We start from the raw sequence: 25,687 nt of genomic DNA, 5'->3' as shown, positions 1-25,687 counted from the left end.
GCGTATTTCCTCTTGGCACCCGGAGTTAGAGAAAAAAGAAATTAAGATCCCAACTACAGACTCACTCAGGAAATTGCTCACTCACACATCTGGAAGGGAATTACCTGGTTACTGGTCTCCTGAACCATACTGCCAGCAACCAAGGCTGTGGGTGAAGACTCTTGGGACAGGAACACCAGAACAGAGCTCCCAGGAAAGAGGAAACGGTCAGGTGTCCAGTCGGAGCAAGGCGGTTGACTGTTAGGAAAGATTTCTTAATTGTGGGTAATTTTCCTTCCATGTGGCAACCCCTAAACTTTTTGCTGTTGTTTTCACCATGATCTAGACTTTGCCAGAGAAGTGCAGCCTTCTGCCGCACTCCTCGGGGCTTTCGCTCCATTCTTACGGGGAAACTGACATGCCCTTAAGACAGTCAGTACCGGGGAACGTTGTTTTCCGTAGTTTCTTTATCATGTTGCAGCTTTCGTGCAACATGACACAAGAGGGCACTGTAAGCTAAGTTACTGCTCTCTTGAGTCTCTAGTCTTCTACAGGCCCTAGATACTCTTTTTTGGATTGTAAATGATCGGTGCAAGTGAATCACGGACGGGACTGGTGGCAGCGATCGTTTCTTGTGTTTTTGAGCTCCTTTTGGCGTTTTAAGCGCGTTTCTCGCGCTTAGCCCAAAATGGTGGCCTGGCTCCAAAAATGGCCAGACCACGAGGCTCTTTGTCCTGTCCGCTGACCGGCTTGCCCCCTTCACCTTCCCCAGGTCGAGCCGACGCGGGGCCTTCCTTATTTGGGCATGTACTTTCCCGCGAAACACAGATGCTTTCGCGGGCTTCTACAGGCCTTGTGTGTGCCTCCAGGATGTGGGCTGGGATGTCTGGTCCCAATACACATCCTGGGTGCCAGAGAGTCTAGTGTGGTATGAATGCCTTGGACCACCGTGGTCCGTGATAGGTCCACGTATGGTGTGAGTGTTTTGTGAGCAGATCTCTCGTTGGGTCCTCTCCGTTTTGGCGCGAAGGGAACCGTGGATAAGAGGAGGCTGGAAACACCACTACCATGTCGATCTCCTGAGTTCTCACGAACGAAGGAATACAGGAGCCAAGTATCCTGCAACTACGAGGCTGAACCGAGGAATCGCTGGTGACCCGCTGAAGGACTGCTCCTCTGCACTGCTGTCGCTTTGTGAAACCCTTTCTACCTCTGATCGAACGAGAAGGCCTGTACTGGTACTTCGACTCCTTGGAATAGAGGGAACAACTATTCTCGGCATCTTCACCATCTCCTGCACGCAAGCCTTCGGAAGTGTCTCTGGGCCATCCAGTGGACTGACCAGCCTACCCAGGAGTCTTGCTCTGTAACCGCCGTCAGGTTGTGTTGTATTACGAGTCCCTGCCACTCTCACACGATTTGTACACTTGGCATTCCCAGGTCTGAAGTGAGCAGTGTACATTGGGCCGAAATACACACGGCCGCTCCGTTGCCCTGCTGTGGTAACAAACTGTGCAGGTTCACTGCGTTTGGGACATCCTCAACTCTGCTTCTGCTGCTGCGGAATCTACACAACGCCGAGACGTCCCCTGCTCGTATCTGAACCTGCCAGCACTGAAACTGATGCGGAGAAGCCTGGGTCTGCCTGCATCGGGGGCCGGCGAGTAGCATCGCTAGGAACTGGTCGCCCTCCTGCAGTAGCCCATAGCTTTTCCCCGCTGTGTCAAACAGCACGCCTTTCCGTACTCACACTCTGCTTCTGCCCACAGTGGAGGCTGCGCTTGAGTCGCGGAGCTCTGTTCATCTTCATTTGTTCACCGAACTGAACTGCCTGATTCCCTCAAGGACACTCCCCTTTGCCAGTTGGCACCCGCGTGTGCAGGTACTTTTGAGCACAAGGCTCCACTCTTCGTAGGGCTCGGACTTCCTTCTAGTTAGGTGCCTCTGAAGGCGGACTGGGTCTAACTATTATTCGCACTGCCTGTTTGCCTCCCCATCTAGGTGTTCTGCACATTTCGTGCGTCTAACTCGTTAGACTCGTTGGTAATTGTATGTATATTGTATTTGATTGTGATGTGTTGGTTTACTTGAGTTTTATTGCGATTTCTCGCTACAGTCAATGTTACAAAGGCCTTATAATAAATGTGTCTATATTTTTAATATAACACCTGCTTGGAGTAATTTGTAAGTGTCCTTGCTATGTGTGCTCATTGCGGGCTTTCAGTCACCCTCACCCCTCTTGAGACCTAGTCTTGACCGCCGCGATCGCTACCTTGATTGGTCTGGCTTGTCCAGAGGTTACCCTGTTCCAAGAAACTAGGCTGGCCTTCTGAACCTCTGCCCCTCCAGGACAGAAATCCATCTTAACAGTGACTTGTCAATGCACAGCATTCAGCTGTCCCGAACGGCAGATCTCGCAGAGAAACTACAGTTCCTAGCATGTCCATGGCTGCATCACGTTGTGTGCACGCATTTAGGTGCCTTGCTCCAAGGCAGCGCGCACCTCAACGCAGCAAACCAACTCTTCTCTGCATCTCAAGATCAAGTCTTCGTGTCCTTCTTCCCTGGAGCCTTCACACATTTTTTGAACTTCGTGGATTGTATTTGTATTTATTAGGCTTATATAGCGCTTTATACCAAAGCGCTGCACATTAACATCAAAAGGATACATTTAATATAACAATAACAAAGAATCAAATTACAATTTTGATTCAGTCAACAAAAAGTATGTAGAGCAACTGACAGAGGGAAGGGGGAGAGAAGTGGAGCAGAGCTAGGAGGGAGAGGGGGTAGCAGGAGGAGGAGGCAGGAAGGGGAGAGGGTGAGGATGGGGTGGGGGAAAAAGAAGGCAGATGCTTAAGGGGGGGAAGAGGGAGAGGGGGTAGCAGGAAGGGGAGAGGGTGAGGATGGGGTGGGGGAAAAAGAAGGGAGATGCTTAAGGGGGGGAGAGGGGGAGGCAGAGTGGGAGCGGATAGAGGGAGGGGTATCATGGCAGGGAATGGAGAAGGAGGGATTTAAGGGACATGCAGAAAGAGGAAAAGGTAGGAATAGAGCGGATTGAGGTAAGGAGTTGCAGTGGAGGGGGGCCAGAAGTTGGAAGGAGCGGAAACGGGAGGAGGCACAAGGGGAGGGAGGAACAGTGAGGAGGAAGTGGTCAGCGGAACAGAGGGAGCGAGTGGGGGTGTAGAAAGAGAGAAGGGAGCAAGATCATGGAGAGATTTAAAGAGTAGGCAGAGAAAATTTAAGTAGTTGGGAGTGAAAGGGGAGCCAGCCAATGGAGGATAAGGAAGCGGAGATGGAGTCTCGGGGGGAGTGGAGACAGAGGGTATGGATGGCAGAGTGATAGATTTGAGGGGGGCAAGATAAGAAGAAGGTAGACCTAAAAGTAAGGAGTAGCAGTAGAAGAGGCGTTTTGGACCAGTGGAAGATTGTTTTGGACCTTTCCTCCGGAACTTCTATTTTTGGGAGTATTACCCTGACTTGGCTGTATCAGACTTTGAGGTTTATTTCCTGGACTAGAGATCAAAGCTTTGGTAAATTTCTGCATTGGACCTGTGAAATTGCCTTGGGCTTGGACTCCTGTAATTCCTTCAGCTGTCACTGAGTGGTGGATCCTGCACCTTCCAGTTACCCTACTCTAGTTGCACCTAGTCGGTATAAGGTATGGTTCAAAATAGCTGGGAGCCATTTAGCTCCTGGCTATAGCCTCCCCGGTTGATACCAGCAGGTACCAATAGCTACTTTTGGGTCCCCAGGCCAACTGGGAGAGGGGGGGGGACACAAATATAAATTTCTAACATTCATCTTACGTGGCTGTGGATTAGTATGAACTGCATACTAGGAAACCTCTAGAACATATTTAAAGCATAATGGTCACATGTACTAGACACAAAGTATAGTGTGCATCTCATTTGGAAGTTAGACTTCTGGCACAATATGTATTAGTTCCTCACTCTCCAGGAGCAGAAAAAGCGAGAGAGGTACCATCACAGAAAAAGAGGTGGCACCAGAGATCAAAATGCTATGGCAGCATAGAGACTTGCAAAATAGACTGATGCAGTAAAAGAGGCGGTGAACAAGTTATGGCAGCAATAATAACGAGTGGCGACAAGGCAAAAAGAGGAATCAATAGAAACCGCCAGTGTAACATAGCAATAGGAAAAGGGGTTTAGGGCATGTGTATTTTTGGGTTCATGCGATACTGGAGGGCATCCTCTAATGTTAGGTACTGGGAGTTAAGCTAAATAATACAATAAAACGTGTGCAAAAAAATACTAAGATTTGGAGATAATTGTGTGCTTCGTTTATTGCTAAAATGAAATGCACTTACTTTATGTTGTTACAGAGCTTGTAGCTTTAACAGATAAGAATCACCTGCATTTTAGTTGTCCCAAATAGGACGTGAGGATTTGCTGATAGGAGAATAGTATGGTACGGTGCATCAAGGTCAGCGAAAAATTCCCCATTTGATTTTAAATAGGGCAATGGTCTGTCCAACAACTACATACCAATAGGTGTCTGTACAAATGTTTCACAGGGTCCAGATTAAATAAAAAGGTCCTGAAGAAGGCGGTTTCATACATTCCGCCAAAACGTGTTGCCAAGAGCAGGCCTGTGTTCTGCTCTTCGATTAATAAATTGGGGATCATCATATTCCCCACCATGGGGACAGACTCTCCAGATATTAATAGTAAGATAATACAAGATTAACGGGACAGAAAGTCCAATGCTTATGTAATTAAAATGCTATATTTAACTGACGGTTGTATAGAATTCATATTTTGAGTGAATAAGTTCACAAGAAACAGCATTGATAAATGTGCTAAAGGAATGGAGCTAAAAGCATTGAACTACCACCACTGTAGATCTGTAACTTTGGATGTCATGTGTGAAATGTCGCAAAAACGTCTACGTATGGAGTACTAGATTTATGTAAATGGTTACACAGACCTACAGATAGGCTCTAATACAGTGTTGGGATTGAAATAAGCCTATCCCACAACGCTAAGCGCTTCCAAATAAAGCAAACACCCGATGAGACGATATACCATACAAGGAGGGAGCAGTCCGCATCATTGCACAACATGCAAGGGCCCTGCAGCGCTTAGAAGTAGATGCATGGCACTAGAAAAGCTAACTGCCCTCGACTCCATTTTGTATTAGACGCAGAAGGGATAAGCTGCAGGATTGCAGTGTTCGCGTTCCTGGTCCACAAGGCCCAATCTTTGTATAACACACTGGCTTCACAAGCGCTCTGTTCCCACAGAAGTCCACTTCCCCCTTGTGCCTTCAGTGTTGCTACTATTTAGTATTCTCCAATGGAATGCCTCCTGTGAGAGTGTGAGACTACACCAGGCTGCGCACTGCACCCATTCATCGCCACTAAACTGCCATCAGGCCACTCACCCCAGCAAGGTTGAAGCCAGCCCCACACCACTGACTCGACCCCCACACCTTTGCATTCCTAGATAAGCACACGACCCCCAGGTCCCAACACCCATCAAGTGTCCACAGAAGATCTAAGCACGTACAGCTGTACTTCTTCCTAGCAGCAACCCATACCCCTTGTAACACGAGGTACCGAGAGGGATAAATTAAAGAACAAACCCCAGGGTGGAGACCTGGAGTGCAGAAACTGTGGTATCAATGAAACCATGAATGTGTGGGTCAGCATGACTGTATTTTATCCTCCCTTCCCCCTGGCACCATTTCCCGTGCCGTCCAGGTGCCTGCCACAATGAGTTAATATTCAGGCTTAGCTTGTTTAGTTTAGATAGAAACAATGTAGTATCGACCTTCACTGCGAGGATGAGCCCAGCTGACCCACGTGGACCCAGATGGAACTAACTGAATGTATTAATTCCCGGGTCCCTTTTTATAATTTGCATTTTTTATTGTGTTTTAGTGCTTTGTATTTTTGCTCAACTAAGTGTTTTGGTATAGGTTTGTTTAAATCTATTTTTTCACTCAAGAGTAATATCAAACTTTTGAATGTATGATTAAGAATTTTTAGGATAGTGGGCTAAATAATGTCAATAGAGCGAGAAAATAAAATCTAGAAATAAAAATATTTGAATCAATGACAGTTACCCCTACTAAATTATACAACATTTGTTGCCTGATGATGAAGGGAGAGCAGTATTTAAATGAAGGAGCGTTACGATACAAATTTTGTTTATCATTTTTGGGTGCATGCACAGTGTGGAAGAATGCAAATGCCACCATCTCTCTGGCACTTCTTAGTGGCTATTGCGACATGCGCATCCCCCAATTTTAAAGTGGGAAACAAAAGAAGAACAAAAGAAGATTTCGCACCCTGCACTTTTTTTTTTTATCTTCTTGCGCACATATTTATTTTTTGAAGTCATCCATTAAAAAGGTACACCACCCTAAAAACGTATTCATGAAACTTTAAAGTAACTCTTGATACCCAGGAGCTACTTATATAGCTCCTGCTCAATGTTGACCCCTGTAAGGTATACATTGTTCATTCCGCATGGCAGTGTAATCAACTGAATGTAGAATTGCTTCTGGCTGGGGTCTTGTCACCACCTTTAAGGGTGGAAGGAGGTTGGCTACTGGCGATATTCCTAACAGAGATGTTCCTCCAAATGAAAGGTACTGGCGGCCATTGGGAAAACGTTAGTGGTCTTCTGGCTATGTGCTATATAAATCAGGGTGGAGCGAGATCAGTGAGGAATCCAACATTTGTGCAGAGGCGTATCTTCCCTCACTACAGGACATCAGGGTGGGCAAGTGTGGCAGTGGCAGCAGACAAGCTCAGCAGGGTTTTCCTGGTGTCAGGAGAGTTGTTCCTTCGTGTTCAGGGAGATCTGCAGGAGACTCATGGTTAATCAGATAGACTGTGTGCTTCCTCTTGAAATGCCCAGGTTGTGCTTCAGGTTTCCTAAAACAGGGGCATACAGGGGCTGGATGCCCTGTTTGTGGAATGGCCCAGGACCACGATACATGCCTTCCCTCCTATTACCATACTACAGGTGGTCAGGAAGATAAGGGAGAGCCTACACAAAGCTATGTTGGGGATTCCTTTCTGGCCCAAGAAGGGTTGGTTCGCAGTGTGGGTTGGTTCAAGGTGCTGCTCGAACTACAGTTGGAATTCCCATGGACAGTACCCAGTTATCCCTGCAGAGCGAGATAGTCCAATTCTCATGTCATTCAAAATGGTGGAGGTATGAAATTAAGAGTAAGGGATTACAGAAGCCAGACCTCTCTTTTCGGGTGGCACAAGTTGTCGAGAAGGCTCGACGGTTCAGTCATACGATCGTCATTGCGCCAACATTGTGGTGTTGCAAGAAAAATCTGCAAGCACTAGAGTGTGTGATCCAGTTATCAAGTTTCTGCCACAGAACATTCATGTCCACAAGACCAAAGGCCAGGCTAAAATCAACCATTGCCTCGTAAAGGGGGTCAGCATAATTTTGCCCGGCTTGCTTTATTACAGTGTTTATAACTAGTCCATTGGAGTCAGTGCAAGTCCCCTTTCTAAAACCTGTCTGGAATTTTGACAGAATCTCATCAATTCCATCCACCTCTGCATTTCCTGTATACAGACGGAGAAGATTTTACTCTCAACGGCAAGTAACGTGATAGGATAACTTGACGGAATCCACCTGTCCTCCTTCTTTTAAGATAAATTGGCATTAGAATTAGCCAAGTTCGACAAGCTTGGGAGCATTTTAGTTAATAAGATTTTAATTATCTTTACAAGCACTGTGGGCGGCCCCATTGGTAGCCTCCTCCAGGAAATGAGGGCTTGGTGGCAAAGCTCCTTAAGAGCTTAGTGGTATTAAACCCCATGGTGCTTTCTGATTATCACCCCCAGCCCATGGGATCTACCTTTAGTTCTCAGCATGCTACAACAACAAAAAACATTTGAGTCAGTTGGTCCCTCTTGTGTAGACCACCCATTTTGATGATTCACGAGGAAGCTCTTGCCCTGCAGCATGAACCGGCCTTTCCAAAAGTCCCCTCTAGGTTTCACCGGTCTCAAGAGATTGTGCTCCTCCCCTTCTTTACAGAGACTCACTCCCCTGAGGAAGAGGCATAGCACTGTCTTGATGTCAAACTATCAAGTATTAAAATATCCTTATGGCACCAAGTCAATTAGCAAGACGGATAACTTGCTAGTGACTAAGGACAGGGGGATGTGGGCAAAAGGCTTCCACAAGGACCTTTGGTCGATGGATTATAACTCTTATCCAGATGGTCTACGAACACACTGATCAATGTCTCAGACTCAGGGGACCCAAACAGGAGAGATCCACTAGTTTAGAAAGGTGGACGCCTCTTGGGCAAATACGCAGAGCATTCATTCCCCTGCAAGACACCTGTATAGCTGCCACATGGGCTAGTCTGAACACATTACTTACCATAACGGTCATAAGGTCTAGTCCTGCTCCTCCCCGTCACAGTACGGACATTTTCCCTCTCCCCTCCATAAGCCACATGAAAAGGCTTGAAATAAACAGGCCTTGTGAGTTAAGGAGGGGCGGATCCAACAAAAGAAGCGCTTGGAAACATCCCAAAAGGTAAGGAGGGGGACTGGGAGCAATGGCGATTACCAATAAACCACTAATCATCTCGGTACTTCTGCAGAGCAAGTTGCCATTTCGTCACACCGCTGTCATTAGTGTCAAAGGAGATTGAATTTAAAAAAATATACCTTTTAGAGAGTGAAAGTTAGCTGGGCAGGCATTTCCTCTTGAAAGGGAAGAGTCAGAGTCAAAGGCATGAGCGACACGCTATACAAGACCAGTGGCGTCGCAAGGGCAGGGTCTGGGGGGCCAGTGCCCCCCCTCTGAAATCCTGCACTCCTCCTTGCACTCCCCCTACCAAAGGCGAACAGTGACTGTGTTCTCCGTTTGTGGTGTTATTTGTGACACTCACTGAGGCAAATGTCTGCAGATCACACAGCAATACTCCTTTTGTCTCAAAGCGAGCAGTGATGGAGCAATGAAAGTGCTGATGATGTATCATTAGTCACTGAATGGTTTCGTTTGTACTGGTTTGGAAACTCTTGTGCGCTCACAGTTCTTTGTGTATTGTTCAGAACGAACCACTTATAGGCCTGATTGTTGTATTTCAATAGTGCAAAACACAGTGGAAACAAATTATACTAACCAAATAAGGAATCGACCAAGGGGAAAAAAAGCCAACAGTGATTGCTACCCAACAAACTGAATGGTTTTGTGCCTGCATTCTGATGGGAGGGTAGGTACAGTGGGGTGTGGGTGTGCACAAAAGCCTCTCTGCAGGAGTGCTTGTGACGTCACAAATTACCTTTCATAGCCCCCCCCCCCCCTTTTATCTTTGGCCCTTCCTAAATTTGATTCCTGGCGACGCCACTGTACAAGACACATGTCTTATTACAAAGGAGGGGGACAACTCCCAAACAGAAGAGTTTTCAGAAGTACCATACCTGTCCAGTGTGCGTGACCTTCTCGACACTGGGGTTGACCTGCGCCCCATGCAGATTACGTGACCACGAAAATCCTACACAGGGCGAGGTGGCTCTGAAAGACCCGCGGGTCACCACTCTGCGCAGAGCACAGGACAACATCACACCTATCATTGACAGACCTCTAGTGCTCGAAAAGTCACTGTTCTGCAAACCAAGGGGCAAGGAGGACCTTCCCTTTGGTGCGCATGCGTTGAGGTAGTGTATGGCCAACACGCATGCGTAGAAACTACTCTATGCTAGAAAAAAGAAAGAAAGAAAAGGCACTTTTAAACAGGGGCGAGGGGGAATTAGAGACCGACGACGTATGCTCTGACTTTTCGCCTATACTTTGCGGCTAGTAACCAGGACAGAAAGAAGCATCTCGTTCTCTTTATGCTTCTGTCCTTCAATATTTTTACTTTTCAAAATGGCGGTTTTTTCGTAATGAGAGGAGTTTTGCAGTAACCAGCCCAGCTGCCAAAAGCAAGTAAGGAATAATCTTCCATAGGCAAGTGTGCGACGGGGATTGTTGAACGATAAAACCTGCTTTTCTGGCAGGAAATGTAGAGGCACAAAGAACAATGTACGGAATTTTAATCGTCTATTTTTTTGCAATTACGTAACCACTCTGACTAATAATCAACACTTTTAGGGGCATTACAAGATGAAATAAAAGAGCAGCAGTCATTCCATTATAATTCATGGTGTATCTTTCAATATATTTGCTTCTTTCGAGCATCCCAGGCGTTGTCAATAATATCATTTGACGTTACCCTTAGTATCGCGGCTCTTTTTAACTCCATAGCTGTTGAGTCTTTTTTCTATTTCTTAGCGAAGAGCAATATAGTGTTTGTTGAACATCCTATCGTACCAGCGAAAAGTATTCATAAAACTAGAACGCTCAGGTTCGCCCTTACTTGGTTGACTGCCATAGTGTATGAGGCGGAAAACCACAAATAGTGCACAACACGAGGCAGTTGTGGCTACACGTTGCATTCTTGTTTATTTGGTATTCGCTTGTATTTGTGACTATTGTGCACAGAACAGAAACAACATTTTGGCGTACGTGCTTTGGTAGCGGACCGAGGAACTTTTGCTTGTTTTTTGCAGCAGTCACTTTACGGTAAGTCGTTCGGGAGGACGGCAAGTGAGCACAAAATGTAACCTTGTGGACAGTTATAGAATGTTTAGTTGCTGCGTCGTAGACCAGTCTTTTTTGGGGGATGGGGTGCAGTGCGGGTATATCCAACGTCCGTCTTCGACTTCACAATAAGTAACTTACCGTTGACGCACTCGTCTCATCTTGGATCCATATCCAAACTCGTTATGTTACCGCCTTCCAATCCTCTATGCAGCTGTGTTGTCCTAGAGACGAGAGAAGCTGCTCTCCATCTTCAGAAATTACTCCTAGTCCCACTTTTCCTCATCACAATACTTGTGAGGTTCCCTACATCCATCTCCGGGATCCATTCCATCTCCCCCCCCCCCTCCAGAGAGTACATTACCCCTCTTCCCCCACAACATGTTGGTTGCAATACCCTCTAGCACATCATGGAAGGTTTTTCATGCCGCACCAGGGCAGGCGAGGAGGGTCGTTAGTACTGCGACGAGGAAGATATGACTAGGAGTAATGAAGATTACCAGTAGTAACAGGTAGTGTCCGCCACGTCCCTCTTCCTTTTGCCAGCCCTTACTTGTGAAGCATACAAAAGACAACAGTGACACATTGATCCATGAACACCAAAAACAGACCAACCAGTTCAGTTACAACACCCCATTTCATAACACAACAAATCACGCCTGAGTCGCAGTCCCAGCACTCAACACCCCCTTCCGGAAGTAGGATGACCCTTGCATGTGCAAATTGAGGTGGTGTGTGTGGTAAATGAATTTGTCGGCCCAGGTAGCCGCACAGCAGATTTCATGAACCAGCCTTCCCTCACCTCTGTGCAAGATGCCACTGTGCCCCTTGTAGATCGACCCTGAACAGAAGCCGGCAAAGAGACCTGTGCCCCACAGACAATCGCCTGCCTAATCCAGCTGCTAATCATAGTCGATGATGACTTCAGGCCAGGAAATGTCACAAACCAACTGTTCGACTGACTTTTGAAAAGCTGCAGCCCAATTATGATATGATATGGCATTTGTAACGCGCCTATACACAAGTGTTTCAAGTCCAATTTATGCCACCACTCCTCTTCAGGCGAGCTGAGACTGGGAAAGAAAGGTAGCACAATATTCTGTGCCTGATGGAACTTTGAAAGGACTTAAGGAAGCAAACTCAGTTCTCGAGAATCCTGGAGCACTTGCAGGAACGGAGCTGTGCACAACAATGCTCCAATTTCACCCAGCCTCCATGCCGAGGTAATGGCCACCAAGAACACTGTTTTCATTGTGAGAAACCTGATGTCAATGGACTCCACTGTTTCAAAGGGAGAGGCCTACAAAGCATGTAAAACCAAGGCAAGGTCCCAAGGAGGTCCACCAGCACACGCCATGGGTTTAGATGGGGGTAAACTTTTTAACAGCCGGGAGACCAATGGCTCACACCCTGAACTGAGAACCCAGCGCTACCTGAAGGCCTGGATCGTTGCCCACTTAGCCCTAAGAGAGGACACTGCGAGACCCAAGACCCAGCCATCCTGCAGAAAATGTAAAATCAAGGGTACGGAACAATCCAAGGTGCGCACCGACTTCCTATCGCACCACCATGCAAAGTTCTTCGAGTGCACCTCATTACACCTTCAGCATCGAGGGATGCCTGCACTTCTGAATGGCTAATGCCAATTACGGAGTTTGGCCCTGTCTGCGTAATCCCTGCCTCTCAACCTCCAACCCCCGCTCCCCCAAGTCAGAATCCGAGAGGCAGGAGGGGCCCGCCCCATCCAGAGTGAGCATGGGAATGAGAGTAGGAACCATCCTGGAGCCACAGCCCGGTCGAGAAGAGGGGTAGGTACCAAGAGCACCTGGGCCACACCGGCACTACCAGAATCCCCTCTGACTCTGAGTCCCAAATATTCAGTAGTATTTGGGGAAGCAGCAGAATTGGAGGAAAGGCATAAAGATGCTCCTGTGGCCAATCCAGTTTCAAGGCATCCAAGCCCCCAGAGACGGGAACCTGGAGCAAACCCGAGACAGTGGAGCATCCATCATTGATGCAAACGGGTCCAGCACTGGTGACCCAAACTTCTTGCAGAGCATGCAAAACACAGACCTGCGCAAGATCCGATTGGATGGCCGGAAAACTCTGCCAGGCCATCGGCCTGGTCGTCGTCCGCCCCCCTGGCGTCAACTGCTCGCAAAGACAGCAGTTTGCTCTCTGCCCAACATCCCAAATAGAACACCAGAGACTCGATGCAACTTCGTACGACCTTGTCGATTGACGTATGCCAATGCCGACATATTGTTTGTATGGACCAGAGCAACTGACCCCGGATAGCACGAAAAAAAAATGTGTAGAGCCAAGAGATTGCCACCAGCTCCCTCCAATTGAGCGATTATGAGGCCTGCATCAGTGTTTAGTGCCCCTGAACACTGGGCCCCACACGCTGACATCCCTCACCCTGCCCAAGGCAACTGGTATCAGTAGTTACAATGTTCAGTAAGGGGTGAACCAACAGAAAACCCCTTAACAAATTGTCCTGATCCAGTCTGAGCTGAACGCTCAGTTCAGGCAATCGGCTATTCTAGAGGCGGTTGCTCACACTGGAGCCACGTCTCTGCACTACTAAAAACAACAATGGAGACGGGGATCGGAGCAGCCTGGCATCCAAAGAGTGCAGGAAGCCCCACACCTCCTTCAGGTGCTAAAGGACCCACATCCACTCACTGATGTCTGGGCCCGGAGCAACTCTCCGGCCCAACAAAATTAATGAGCGCATCCATGCTAGACAGTCGAGCAGGGCCCGCTGGACAGGAGCCAGCTCAACCAGGCCTCCTGCCCAGTAAGGGCACCTGGAAGACCAACATCCCAACCCCCCAAGCACCTCTAAGCCCAGCTGGGAGGACAGGGGTAGTAACAGATGCCCTTCCAAGCCTAGCAGGGTGAAGAAACAGAGCAGCAGGTAGTCCAGCCACCCACCCAAGATCCTAACGGGTAGATAGGAAAAAAACAAGTGAAATCTTGTGTGATTGGGGGAGTATTGTACTTTCTGAAGCGGTGGGGCAGGTATGGGTGTTAGTTAAAAGCTGGAATGGATTCCTGAGTTGGATGTTGGGAACCTTAAAAGTAAGTACTGAAACAAGAACGAGGGACATGGAGGGACTCGCCCGCTTTCTAACTGGTAATCTTCATTACTCCTAGTCATATTCTACCTCATCACAGTGCTTGTGCGGTTCCCGGGCTTGCATGTCAAGGATCCATTCCATGTTTTTACTAATGCATATGCCTGCCCGATACGCTTAGAGTACAATACTCTCCCACCCAACAACATGTTAGTTTAATACCTGGTAACACATCATGTAAGGTTTTTCACGCCACACCAGGATGAGCGAGGACGGTCGTAAGTACTGATCTGAGGAAGAGTAGGACTAGGAGTAATGAAGATATAGGGTAAGGGCCAAAAATCAATGTAATAAAAGTAATCCAATGTGTCAAAAGTTCATGGGAGCAAGAAAAACAAAAATGTATTGCATGCAACCGCAGTCGAGAACAATAAAAAAATTATTCAAAGAACATCACAAAATGGCAACATGAATCCCTTCTATTTCCTTTATCGTGACGGGACTACCTGATTTCATTGGGCATGTTACTTGACCTCTTGCTCTGAGACCATGTAAACGATTAAACTGTTATTGATGAATAGGCGGGTGTGCGTGGTCTGGACATATACATGCAGGAATGCGTTAATAAGCGCCAGGTCCTCTGTGTTCCGTTACTGCATTACTCCAATATATTTCTTCGTTTCAACAATCTTAATTAACTGCCTTTGTATGTTTGATGGGAAATGTTTAGGTCACCTAATAATTTTGCTTGATTCCTAAGTGAATATTTTTCTACAGAATTGTGTGTGTCTGTTGTCCTAGTAGTTTTTGTCTTGTGCACACCTCTGGGCAGTGCCTCGTTCCCACCAAACTGTGGCCTTGTAGTTGTTAGTTTCTAAGAACATTGGCAGAAACTTTGTTAGATATGTGGGCCCTTGCTGCAACCTTCGTAACCAATTGCTGCGCAGCATTTTGCCTCTTCCCCTCACAGGGGTCTGCTCATAGTTGCAACTTCTGATTAAATCCTGCTCCCCTGTTCTGTGTTTTAGTAAGAATTTCTCCCCATAATCCTCAACAATCGCAGCGCGACTTTACACCATGTTTATGGCTGCTAACCATGTCAGCGTGTTCTTCGTGTATGAGCTGACACCAAATATATTTTAAATGTATGGAATAATCCATGAGATTCTGAGGCATACTAAAATCTAAATGGCTTTCCAACTACTTTAATTTTGAGGCCTACTCTGTGTTCACACTAAAGGATATCAGTTATGTTGGGTTTGCCCCTGCTACTGCTTGCTATATCTAATTAATGCTTGCTCTATTGTCTAAAGTGTTCCCTATCTCTTGGTGGCCTGGTGTATTGATTCTAAATGTGTATTTACTGGCTAGATGCGTTTGCCATCTTCCTACACGTTCAACCTCTGAATGTATATGTATGGGTCTTGCTGTTACTGTTTAATACCCAGAGGTTTCTAAGCGCGGACCCGGTAATCGAACCTGTGTTGCTCTGTGTCGTCTTGCTTCCAAGGCGAGCACGTTACCCCTGAGCTATCCTCCCGAGACAAGGGATATTGCGGGAATGACAGTGTGATTTGCTTGCGTCTGAGCCTTTTTTGTAGTTTCAGACTTGTGTTTTATGGGTTTTTAGTTTATACTTTCTCTCACAGGCGGGACATTGGACGTTAATCCCAACATTCCTTCCGGAACGAATTCCCTCATGAACTCCTTATCTTTTAGCTCCTGTTCGAGTGCCCAATCATATTTTTCTTTTGGGACCCATGTTTTGCTGACGTTTCTCAAGTTCCCTCTTCCTCTTGTGTATCCCAGGCACTGCATCCTAAAATGCTAAAATCTCCATCTCCTGTGGTATCTACATAACATTGGAGATAATTTTTCGGGATCTGTGGGTGGTCTCCAGTTTTCTTGGTGGCTTTATTGGGTGGTCTATTGGTACCATTTTTGGTTTGTATTTTATCTCTTCCTCGTATGTTTGGGTATTTTCATGTTTCCAAGGAGCAGTGGCATCCCCTTCCTGAACTGCAAGTAATTTTACACCGTCTCCACAGGAAACACAACAGGCTACCTTGACTTGATAAAGGATCCAAATTTAATAAAATCGGGATGGGTAGGATTACCCTGCAGGCAATTGCTAACCAATTTGGAATCCAGGAGAATCAGCCATTCATTTTCCATCCCTATTTTCAGGTGATGCAAAGTCTTTGTGACTGAAAGGGTTCATTGTCCAGGTCATTTGGGGACATACCACGTACTTCCGATCTTCTGGCAGATTCCCTCCTGCCTTCTTCCATGGCTCTGAGGAGGTTGAGTACCATAAAGTTTTACAAAGTCGTGATGCGCAGAGCCCGCATCTCTTCTCTTCTCGCGTAGCATTAAGACCAAGTTCGGTGGAATTCGCAAATTGGACCAGATTCCAGCCTGTGTTCTGCTGCCATTTGGCATTTGTGGCTGCCTGTTTTCCAGGGGCTAAAAAGGATGCAAAGAATGTCTGTTTTCGAAAATAAACTGTATTGGGTCGGTAGTTCTTCCAGGACATTGTCTGCTTCTTTACTAAAGTAGTTGGATGTTCTCCTGCATGTCGATGTTTGGGATCGATAAATGTCCTCTGGGATTAAAAGTACTGGGACATGCAAGTTGACGAGGGAGCACACCCTGTTCCAAGATGACAGTAGTTGGAAGTAGGCGTTACTTCTGCACTGCCAAAACAGGTCCTCAATGGTGGAAGTGCTGCCATGGTTTTGTTGCCCCCTTTGTTCTGTCTGACCAATTGGCACACTTCCTAACAAAAAGCAAATCAAGTAACTGTGCTTTTACCGGTTGTTCATGCTAATGCAAACTCATTAGCTTATTAATTTATGAAGCCTTGACATTTTCCATCTACATTCTTGATACTTCTTCTGTATATCCCACCAGTCCCTCTGCCTTGAATATAGCTTGCCCCTTCACCTATTTCTTCCCAAATGTTGCTCCTTCAATGTACATTTGAGGTTTTACTGCACATTTGTTATAGTCTGTTCCTTTCTTCCCATCAAATTTGCTTTTGTTAGTTTCTTCAAGCCTTATTTGAACTGTGTCCATGGATCTGCCTTTGCAAGTTGTAGTATCATGTTTTCTAAGAACTGTGCCTCTAGCACTGGTACATCTGAGTAGCAACAATCTGTGGGTGCCAACCGCATGCGGGATAAGCCTGCACACATAACATGAATTGTTGTTGTACTGGGCCTTGCCTATTGCGTTCTTAGCACCAGATATTATTCCCTTCAGAATGATGCTCATTTATATTTCCTTCTTTTCTAATACTTCTCTTATTACACAAATAAGGAATCCCAGACCAGGAACAGGTGTAAAGATCAAGCAACACAGAATGTTTATACTGAGGGGGACCTTGCACTGTGTGAGATTATGAACAAACAAAAAAAAATCAAAGTGATGTTATGTTTGACATTTTTAGTAATAAATCGACACTTGTTAGTACCTTAGACTCTCATAACTCTAGGTACAATGATGATCCTATTAAGATAACAAATCACGGTGTAGTTATGACAGAAAGAGAGTCTAGTTCTAGGTATGACAATAGGGTCACAGCTGACTTGTGAGGAAACAGGTTGGCATTACGGGTAATACTGGTATGGGTAATGTTGATTGGAAGGCTCCCTCTGGAAATAGATACTGTCAGACACATTGGTATAGACGCCAACTTTAATGCCAGTAATTTAGAATCTCTGGGCACACATCTTGGAACTAATTCTAACGTTACCACAGGTATGACCCTAATCCCGGATACGTGTGGACTCAGTCTACCTTATGAGGTAGCCACTACAAAGTCCACTAAAGATGCTGAGATAGACCAAATGATCGCAAAGGAGCTGAGAGACAAACAGCCGTTGGAAATCATGCACCCTTTGTCTGGTCAACTCCTCGATAATAAGTAAATTCTGACTTACGAGGAATATTGTGCAGATGCTGGCAGGAGGGTAACGAACTCCATAAATGATGATACCCTGGGAGATGCTGGCGGGAGGGCATCTAATTCCATGGGAAGGGGTATGGAACAACAATCGGTCAAACGGGCCTCTGACTTGAAAGACTCGGTACGTCATAACGACGTTCCTACTGCAGTCTACTAAAGACATTGAGATATATCAAACTATCATAAAGGGTCTGGGAAACAGCCGTTGGAAATTATGAACCTTTTGTATGGGCAACCCCTCGATGGTAAGCCAGTTTTTTCGTATGAGGAATACTGTGCTGATGTGGGTAGAAGGCCAATTAGTTCAGCAAGTGCCAATATCCTGGGAGATGTTGGTAGCAGGGTAATGAATTGGTTAAATGCTAGCATTCTGGGAGGGGGTTTGGAACAACTATCGGTCAACCGGGTCTCGGACCTGAAAGACCCGGTACGCCCTCAGTTGCCCGGGCTGGTTCTGACAACCTTATTTAAGGACTCAGGTAATATATTGCTAAATAGGCCCTACATTTTATCTCTATTGGGACAAATTGCGGAACTAAGCCTTATTTCATCAGCAGACATTGAGCTAGTTGACTTTATACACAAACATAGACTAGACTACGTACGATTGGTTATTCCCTTGCCTTTGGTGAGAAATTTGTTACTAAAGGAGGCTGAATGGCTTCAATGCAGAGGATTCGACATTTTGGAATTTGTGCACACTTTGCCTAATAGTACACACAATGACAGGAATGTGTCTAGGTATGAAAGTTCAACCGTCTCTTTTGACAAGAGGCAACCTGGCATCAGATGACAATCTGGAATAACAGGACTGCAGGTGGCTAGCACTATCTTTACGTGAACCCATAGATTCCCTTAAACAACTGGGGAAGCCACTCTAGCCCTTTTCAAACTTTAAGGTTACTCAGTTGGAATTCCAGAGGAACAGTGAACCTATTGCATAATGTGAACCTTATGAAGGAACTTTCAACATGCCACTATGTTTTCATTCAAGAATCATGGTCTAGAGTACACTTATGCTGGGAAGGTTATACTGTTTCTTCTTTATGTGCACAAGGTGGCAATGTGGGTCGCCCTAAAGGAGGCCTTATTATAGCGGTAAAGAATGTAACTAACCCATGGATCACAGGGGAATGGTATTTTGCCTATCATTTTTTAGTTGTGGGGTATGAAATGAAGTTTAATGCAGTAGATACCGCTTTTTTGTTGGTGAATATTTATTGGAATCCCTCTGAACTAACAGACTCACAACTCTGGAAGGAATTGGCTAATTTGGGCGCTCTAATAGAAACTTGGTTTGTAGCGAATCCAGGGGGTCATCTTGTAATTGCGGGGGACTTGAATGCAGACTGTCTTGTTAATACATTAGTGGGTGATTTATTCATGTCTAACCTAGACCATCTAGACAAACCAGGGGGAAACTCCAAGCTTCGGGGTAGAATTTGGTTACATTTTGCTGAGGTTTGGGGACTAGAACTATTAAGAAATAACTGTTCTACATGGAAAGCAAGAGGAAGCAAGAGGATATGAATCAACTATTGATTTTATTTTTTGTTCGTTTGGTCTGTTCAAATGTATGGGGAAGTTTGAAACGGTTGAAAATAAATTGAGTGACCATTGTATGCTTATAACCGACATCCACACTCTTTCACAATTAGAGGTAAAAACTACATATAAATATGCCCTGGAAACAAATTATGAAGGAAATAGAATAAAATGTACTTGCAAAAAAAGACAATTTTATAGCAACCATGGTAAACGATCATGAGAGACTTACTCATTATCAGAGGGCGGGTCAATACTCTGCGTTAAAGTTCACAGACTATATAGGGACGTCGCTTTTTGAAATGGAGAGGTTTTTCAAACACAAGAAAACTATTAGGAGTCCTACTATCCATACTTTCGATAAGGAAGTCTGGTATTGTAAACGCATGATGAGGAGAGACATTAGAAACATTAACAACTCAGGGCTTTATTTAGCGTGCATGACCAGCATGAAAAAATAAATAAAAACTGGTCTATTTATCATAGAAGTAGCAGATACCAGCTGGATGGTGAGGCGATGTTGAGTTCTTTACGAGGACCTAATTCGGCTAACTTTTGGAACCTTGTTAATGAACTCAACAAACCGCAGAAAGAGGTACTTTTCAACCCTATTAATGAAAATGTGTGGTTGGGACATTTTTCAAAATTGTATGACACTAAGGGAATTGCGGAATCTCCAATATTAAATAGTCACTCTCTATGGCAGATGGATTATACAACGAGGGACATTGCGGACCCGATTACTCAATCAAAAAATTCAGGAGCACCGGGCCCGAATAACTTATCGTACAAAATTCATAAGTTAGATCCGGACATATGGTCCAAAATTTTGTTTGTTCTTTTTAAAAATATTGAAAATACAAAAATAATTCCTAAATCGTGGAGGTGTCAATAATAATCCCAATTTTTAAGAAAGATCCTCGTCAATGTTCCTTATAGTTACAGGCCCATTGCCATCGTAGACCCTGAATCGAAACTGTTCTCTGCCTTGGTCCTTAGATATTCAGAAATGGATCAAGGAAAACATATTCTTGACTTGAAGCAAATAGGCCTTTGCAAAAACATGGGTACCGCCTGTGGGGGACTCATCATAAATTGCTTGATTGCTAAATCATTAATGAAGGGAGCAATATCGACCTTTGTTGCATCCATGGATCTAAGCTCTGCATTTGATCTTGTAGACAGTAATAGCTTGTGGGCTGTGTTAAGAAAGCTAGATATTCCTGCTTCTCTCCTCGATATGGTTAAAGCCATCTATACTGATACTGGAATGACGGTCAGATTGGATGCTGAAGGAACTCTTTCAAAAAAACTAAAAATACACAATGGACTTTGTCAGGGCTGTAGGTTGGCAATGACGATATTTAATCTTTACGTCAGTGGAGTCGACTCTGCCTTGACGAATAAGGGTCTAGTAGCACCTAGGCTGTCGAAGGTTTACCTCCCTTGGTTGGCCTATGCGGATGACTTTCTGCTCATGGATAATACTAAAGTGGGCCTACAAAGACTGCTCAAAGCATTCGATGAATTTATCAATGGACTTTAAGCGACTTCAATTCAGCAATCCCACTAAGTCAGTGCCTCGTCTGGGACACCCAAGGGAAGCCCTTATTTATATATTTTTATGACAAGTTATACTCTGGATGATAAACCCTTATATAACGCCCCTCTCTTGGAATCCCCCTGACCCCACTGAGCCAAGAAGTAGGTTTGTTTTGCAAATTAAAAAGGTTTATTTGAAAAATTAAACAATAGATATATATCACACTTTTATAATAAATTAATATTTGATATCACACTTAGACATATGACAGTGAGTGATCAACAATGGATGATGTTATACTAGCACACTGGTTTAATTACTTGGGAATAGTATAGAGGATAAGGTAGCTGAGAATGCTTTATATGGTACAAGGAAATGCAAGGTGGAAAAGAAGCAACACAGGAATAAACTTGATATGATTTCAGCAAAACATAATATAATCACTTTTCCCCTTTTGGCAATTCACCCCCTCTATGCAATGTGAGGAGGTTGAAGTAACACACACAGTCTTCAGGCATACAATCGAAGTACAATACGAATTCAGTCCCCCTCCCCCACCCCTCCCTAGCAAGCTTAGAGAAACGGGGATGATTTTAAACACAGGCAAAGTACTTTAAAGGTGGTATTCAAAGAAGGGATAAATATGCTAAAAATGATTTTAATTCCCTCTAGAGGTTCAGGGTGAGTGAGAGATACTTTAAATCAGTTCAGGCCAGCCCTATCAATGATTCAGGGATGGTTACCAGGTTGAAAACGGAATTCCGTAATGGAAGCAAAAGACAAATATTTTTACACGTGGCTGAAATGAAACAAAATGTCAGTGCAATTACAAAGGAACTATAAGGAGTAGCAAGTCTTCTTGGAAAGCTTAGAATCTCAGCTTTAAAATAAAAGTTAAATCTCGCTTCTATCACAAACGGTTCAAGAGATACAGACGATTTTGTGAAGGTAGAGTCTCAAAATAAAAGTAAAGCTCAGAATGACAGATGACAGTTTTGCAGCTTTGAATCAACAGGAGGGACACAATTTCTATGATGCAGTTCTCAATAGGTTAAAATAGTTTCGTTTTGCACAGTTCTGGCTGAGTACTCACACTATATTTTGGACAGGAATGCGACTTCGTCACGGATCGGGTCAGGATTGGCTGCGGTTCTCTCGCCACTGGGTACTGATTCTGCGCACAGCGATCTGGGTCAGCTCTGAGCGACCTGGTCTGGGTCTGGTCTCTCTGGATCTCTGGTCTCTCTGGATACAGCATTGCTTTCTGGGTCTGCTACCGGTTCTGGCAAAAGTTCTTGGCAAAGGATTCAAACAGCTCGGCCGGCTGTTGAATAGTTTGCAAATGTTTGAGGCCTGTTGAGAATACTTTTGCTTGCAGTAGGCCTTCTTGGTTCAAAGTTCTGTAGTCTCTGGAGATTGATGGATTTGAAGTCTGGAGTCTCCCGGCAAAGCGTCCCGCAAGAAAGTGGAAAGTGAATGTCCATACCTGGGTTCCAGTGGCTCTTTTTATGTCTTTTGAAAATGGGTGTGGATGCTAACTTTCTTTGCCCAACCCACTCACGATTTGATAGGTCAAGGATTTCTCTTTGACCTGATTTGAGAAGGGAACAGTGAGTCAGAGTGATGAGGTAGGTTTATGGTCAGAGGATCCTCCCCTTGTCAAATTACACACAAATCTATTTCTGATCCAAATACCCATTTATCTATGTACCATTTTGTCCAGTTAACATATTTTCTGTAGCACCAAACCATCCGATCCCTGTCTTTGTAAGATGTTGTGTCCACTTTTCACAGAATTCTGCCCTTTTCATCCAGATGACGACCTCTAAACTTTTCCAGATTTTACACAAATGTGCACAAGGGATATGGGTTTCAGATGATAAGTCAGATTTTTAACATGCATACATTTGGAGTAACAACCTTATTTTCCGCTCCTACTCCCCAGAACATACTACAGAGTCCTGACACCTCTTGAAATGTGCACAGAAAAATCACAAGAATTATGATATTATTTATATAATTTTTACAAGTCCGCACTATGAATTATCCATCTTTTTAAAATGATGCTCTGGCCCCAAAGGGGTGTGGTTTTCCAAAGCACATGGTGGAATTTCTGGTTTGTCCACTTCTCCCAAGCTCAGCTTGCTCACAGAGGCACTTCTCCTCCCACTTCTCCCAAGAGGAAGCTATTTTACGACCCCCCCAATATAACATTTGCCTGAGCCCAAGACAGTGCTTTGTTGAGTTTCCTGCAGTCCCCAGGTGCCACTCCCCTAATTCAATCAGAGAGGTGTCATCTCCTTTTGGCTGGGGCAGCAGAATGTAACCAGGACTGGGAACACAGCTGCTGATCAAGTTTCAACTCCTGTCGGGGGTAGTTGTCAGGCAGAATTCAATCTCTTTAAGCCAGGCTTCAGCTAAATGTCACTTTGGTTCCCAATTTTCTACATTCAAACCAAACCTGCAATTTGTACACATGCAGCTAGAACACTGATTCTAAGTTCAAAACTATGACATTTAAACAATTGCAACCTATGTGACACTCAAAAGTAGGTCACTCATTTATTATAAACATTTCGATTTTAGTGGCTGTAAACCCAAATTCACTTAAGCTGCTGACATCCCCAGCTATTTTCAATACATACATTAGACAATTACTTCCTTCAAGTCATTTCAGAATATAGTTTTACATTGTATCCACCTCTTAGTAAGTCTTTCTTTGGCCTGGTTTGGTTCATTTGTTCAGTTTTACACAAGTGTCTGGTGGTTTTAAAACGCCGGCTTTCTGGTAGTGGTGAGCATCAGTATTTCACCCATTTTTGACATTAATAACAGATTTTGAACAGCACCATATTCCTTAGCACTGATTTCGCTCATGGCGCTTCGGGCCCCTCACGCTCACAATGGTGGGTGGCAGGTCAGGCGACCATTTTGTTGTGCGCAAAGACTGCGCAGTTCTCCAGGATTCTGGCGCAAATGTGGGCTTTTCCGCCCTCTTGGATTTCCTAAGCCCACAGCACCAAGTGTTGCAGCATAATAGTCCAAACGTGAGTCGGGACACCTAACAACTTTCACTTCAAATCAACCCTTCAAAAACTGTTATAGTACGTCTTGGGAGAGTTAACAAAAAAGAGAACGCATATACTTGGAGGTGTGGTAATAAAATTATTAAAGCACAACAGGCATTCAAGTACTTGGGGTTCTCCATATCAGGAATGAATGCCAGATCCCTGCTGAACACTCAACTAAAATTAAAGGCAGATGTAGCCATCCGTCAAATGCGTGCACTAGAAGGTAAATTTGGAAAATTCACGATGGAACAACTTAGGGAATTCTATTTGGAAAAAAAATATCCCCAGACTAATGTATGGTGTTGAACTCCAGTTGAAAAATTGTGAGGGTGATTTGACTTTCATTAAGAGTTGCATATGGAAGTCTGTTCTCCTCTTTTTCTTTTTTTTCTTTTTCTTTATTTTTTTACCAAAGTGTATACCCTATGACTTGATAAAATATGAATTTGGTCTAAATTCTCTTGTGGCATATGTGAGATGGATAAGAATGGCCTTGTGGCGTAAATGTAAAAGGGGTGAGGAAAGGGAATGGTACATTTTTGTGTAGGTGAGGACACTGGTAGCCGGTTCATTCAGAACCTCAATTCGGAGACCTTCAATATTCTCAAAACCTTAGGTAAGTCAAGCATTACCCTACTGAAAAAACCTAGAAGAGTAAAGGAGAGCCTTTATGGCTTTGATTGGTTAAAAACCAAAAACAACATTTTGGAATCTACCTTATATAACCAAGTATGCTCGATACACAAATGGTATCCGGTTGTGGAAAATGATTTGATGAAATACCCCTCTAAAAGGATCAAAAATGATTTTATGCGTTTTAAACGTCATACCTACTAATTAAATTAACTCTATCTGAAATAATAATTCCGAATCATGGTGTTGGTGTCGATTTTGTCTAATTGACGGGATGGTTGAATCTTTACAACACATTTTGCTGGTTTGTCCGGCATTGAAGGTTTATAGGCTTATGTATTTTGCACAATACGTTCAAAACACTGCCAACGTGAATAGAGAATTCATTTGCAATCCAGTTACATAACAGTGGCGATAATTTAAATATTCGTGTAACTACTTTTTTTGAGAAATGTATGTGCACTTTACTAAGTCTTTGTAATGAAGAGGTTTTTTTTATGTTTACTGTTAGTGCTATGTGTTTATAACTTGAAACGGGTGATTCATGTACATTTAATCTGTTCGATGGTGAAGATTATTGTTTTAAGTGTGTTCTCTTTTTTATGGAATTGATGGTATTGATGTATCTTATGGTTGTTGTATATGATATAAAGAAATTGTTCTTATATATTTTTGTAAAGGTTTACTAAAAACCAAAAAAAAAAATACTTCTCTTGTGTCTGATCACGAGGTTACCTCTAAGTGGTGGATTTCACTCTCCTTACTATTCTTATCTCTAATTCCTACGGTCATTAGATTCATAATAGAGTAAGAGAGAAGAGGGGAAAACAAACTGCAAATCCCTATACACAGCTGTCTCATTCTGTTATCTCCTGCTGTATTAGGCTCTACATTTTTTATCGAACTCTCCGTTTTGGTTCGCCCAAAAGAACATAGTTTCCTGAAATAATAATTCATAGTCTTTACTGTTAACTTTGGTTGCTGGTTCCTCTGTCTGCTTCTTGTTGGAGCTCTGTTGCTGTGCTGGTATCTTTTTGGACGTCCGAGATATGAATCCACCACACCTTGATTTTTCAACTTCACAGCAGTGGGTGCTGACCGAGCGATTTCATGCGGTCTGGGGAACTTAGGCTGGTTTCATTTGGGATTGTGCTGTCGTGTGTAAACTCGATCCCCTGGGCATAGCTGTATGTACTGGGTTGTTTCTGTGTTGCTTGGGTCCGCCAGGGCCCCTTGTTGTGTGATTACCTGATGAGACAAAA

General features: G+C 44.4%; 1 protein-coding gene and 1 long non-coding RNA gene across 2 annotated transcripts in view; one reads left to right on the top strand and one right to left on the bottom strand.

Moving 5' to 3' along the window:
• Positions 1-9,850, bottom strand: part of NDUFS6 (NADH:ubiquinone oxidoreductase subunit S6) — a 201,072-nt gene extending 191,222 nt beyond the window's left edge. Inside the window, exon 1 of the mRNA XM_069613706.1 lies at positions 9,419-9,850. Within this exon, the coding sequence (XP_069469807.1) occupies positions 9,419-9,571 (153 nt within the window). The 5' untranslated portion in view covers positions 9,572-9,850. The remainder of the gene's footprint in view (positions 1-9,418) is intronic.
• Positions 9,851-10,275: 425 nt separating this feature from the next.
• The window catches only part of LOC138481523 (uncharacterized), a 48,904-nt gene continuing 33,492 nt past the window's right edge, over positions 10,276-25,687 (top strand). The window contains exon 1 of the long non-coding RNA XR_011274263.1: positions 10,276-10,562. This is a non-coding gene — a long non-coding RNA (uncharacterized lncRNA). The remainder of the gene's footprint in view (positions 10,563-25,687) is intronic.

This window comes from Ambystoma mexicanum, chromosome 5p (genome assembly GCF_040938575.1).
Source record: "Ambystoma mexicanum isolate Mex_15411 chromosome 5p, UKY_AmexF1_1, whole genome shotgun sequence".
NCBI classification, from domain to species: domain Eukaryota; kingdom Metazoa; phylum Chordata; class Amphibia; order Caudata; family Ambystomatidae; genus Ambystoma; species Ambystoma mexicanum.
Note: the sequence above shows the minus strand (reverse complement) of the source record. Positions and strands in the feature narration are given on the sequence as shown.